The sequence below is a fragment of the Tupaia chinensis genome, unplaced genomic scaffold, assembly GCF_000334495.1.
Source record: "Tupaia chinensis unplaced genomic scaffold, TupChi_1.0 Scaffold000101_1, whole genome shotgun sequence".
NCBI classification, from domain to species: domain Eukaryota; kingdom Metazoa; phylum Chordata; class Mammalia; order Scandentia; family Tupaiidae; genus Tupaia; species Tupaia belangeri.
In genome coordinates, this window is record NW_006159565.1 from 2,653,732 (window position 1) to 2,654,929 (window position 1,198).

General features: G+C 70.6%; 1 protein-coding gene across 1 annotated transcript in view; it reads right to left on the reverse strand.

Moving 5' to 3' along the window:
- The window catches only part of ZNF316 (zinc finger protein 316), a 24,278-nt gene that overhangs the window by 2,430 nt on the left and 20,650 nt on the right, over positions 1-1,198 (reverse strand). Inside the window, exon 8 of the mRNA XM_006143669.2 lies at positions 5-1,180. Coding sequence (XP_006143731.1) covers positions 5-1,180 — 1,176 coding nt within the window. The remainder of the gene's footprint in view (positions 1-4; positions 1,181-1,198) is intronic.

Here is a 1,198-nt window from a genome sequence, read left to right on the forward strand (position 1 = left end):
GGCCGCAGTTGGCGCAGGCGTAGGGCCGCTCGCCAGTGTGCGTGCGCTGGTGCGTCACGAGCACCGAGCGCTGCGAGAAGCGCTTGCCGCACTCGGGACACGGGAAGGGCCGCTCGCCCGTGTGGCCGCGCCGGTGCTTGGCCAGGTTGGAGCGCTGTGCAAAGCCACGGCCGCAGTCCGCGCAGCGGAAGGGCTTCTCGCCAGTGTGTGTGCGCCGGTGCCGCTTGAAGTCCGAACTGTGGCCGAATCCCTTGCCGCAGTCGGGGCAGCGGTGAGGCTTCTCCTCAGCGTGCGCCCACTGGTGCCGCGTCAGCGCCGCGCTTTGCCCGAAGCGGCGGCCGCACTCACCGCACGCGTAGGGGCGCTCGCCCGTGTGCGCACGCCCATGTGCCGTTAGGTGAGCACGCCGACTGAAGCCCGCGCCACACACACCGCACACAAAGGGCTTTTCGCCCGTGTGACCTCGCACGTGCGCTGCCAGGTGCGAGCCGCGCGCAAAGCGCGCGCCGCACTCGGGGCACGGGAAGGGCCGCTCGCCGGTGTGCGTGCGCCGGTGGCGTGCCAGGTGAGAGCCGTAAACGAAGCTCTTGCCGCAGTCGGCGCAGCGGTGTGGTCGCTCACCCGCGTGATAACGCTGGTGCTTGGCCAGCGCAGCGCGGCGCCCAAATGTCTTGCCACAGTCGGAACAGATCCACGGGCTCTCCTCCTCGGCTAGAGCGGCTGGCGCCGGTTCCGCCAGCAAACCCCCGACTGCAGGCCCGAACGCGCGCAACCGGCCGCCCCGGGCTCTGCCACGGCCAAAAGGATCGCAGGCCAAACCAGTGCCCTCCACCATGGAGAGGGGACCTCCGAGGGGTCCCGGCAGCGGACGCCTGTCCGCTGGCAGCCGCTCCCCGAAGTCCGGGAGGCCCAAGATCGGGAAGCCTTCGGGGTGGAGCCAGGACTTGGGGTGCACAGGAAAGTGGAAGCCGAGCGGATGGGAAGGGCCTTCGCCCTCCCCCAGCCCGTTGCCCAGCTCGAGGAACCGCCTGTCTGGCTCGGGGTCCTGCTTGTTCCTTGGGGTGGGCACCTCCGACTCCACCGCAGCCTCCTCTCTCACCTCCGCTTCGGCCTTGGCCTCAGTCTCCGCCTCGCCTGCCTCAGGGCGCTCTGGATCAGCCTCGGCTTCCTCTGGCGCCGCCTCGGGCAACGCCTTGTC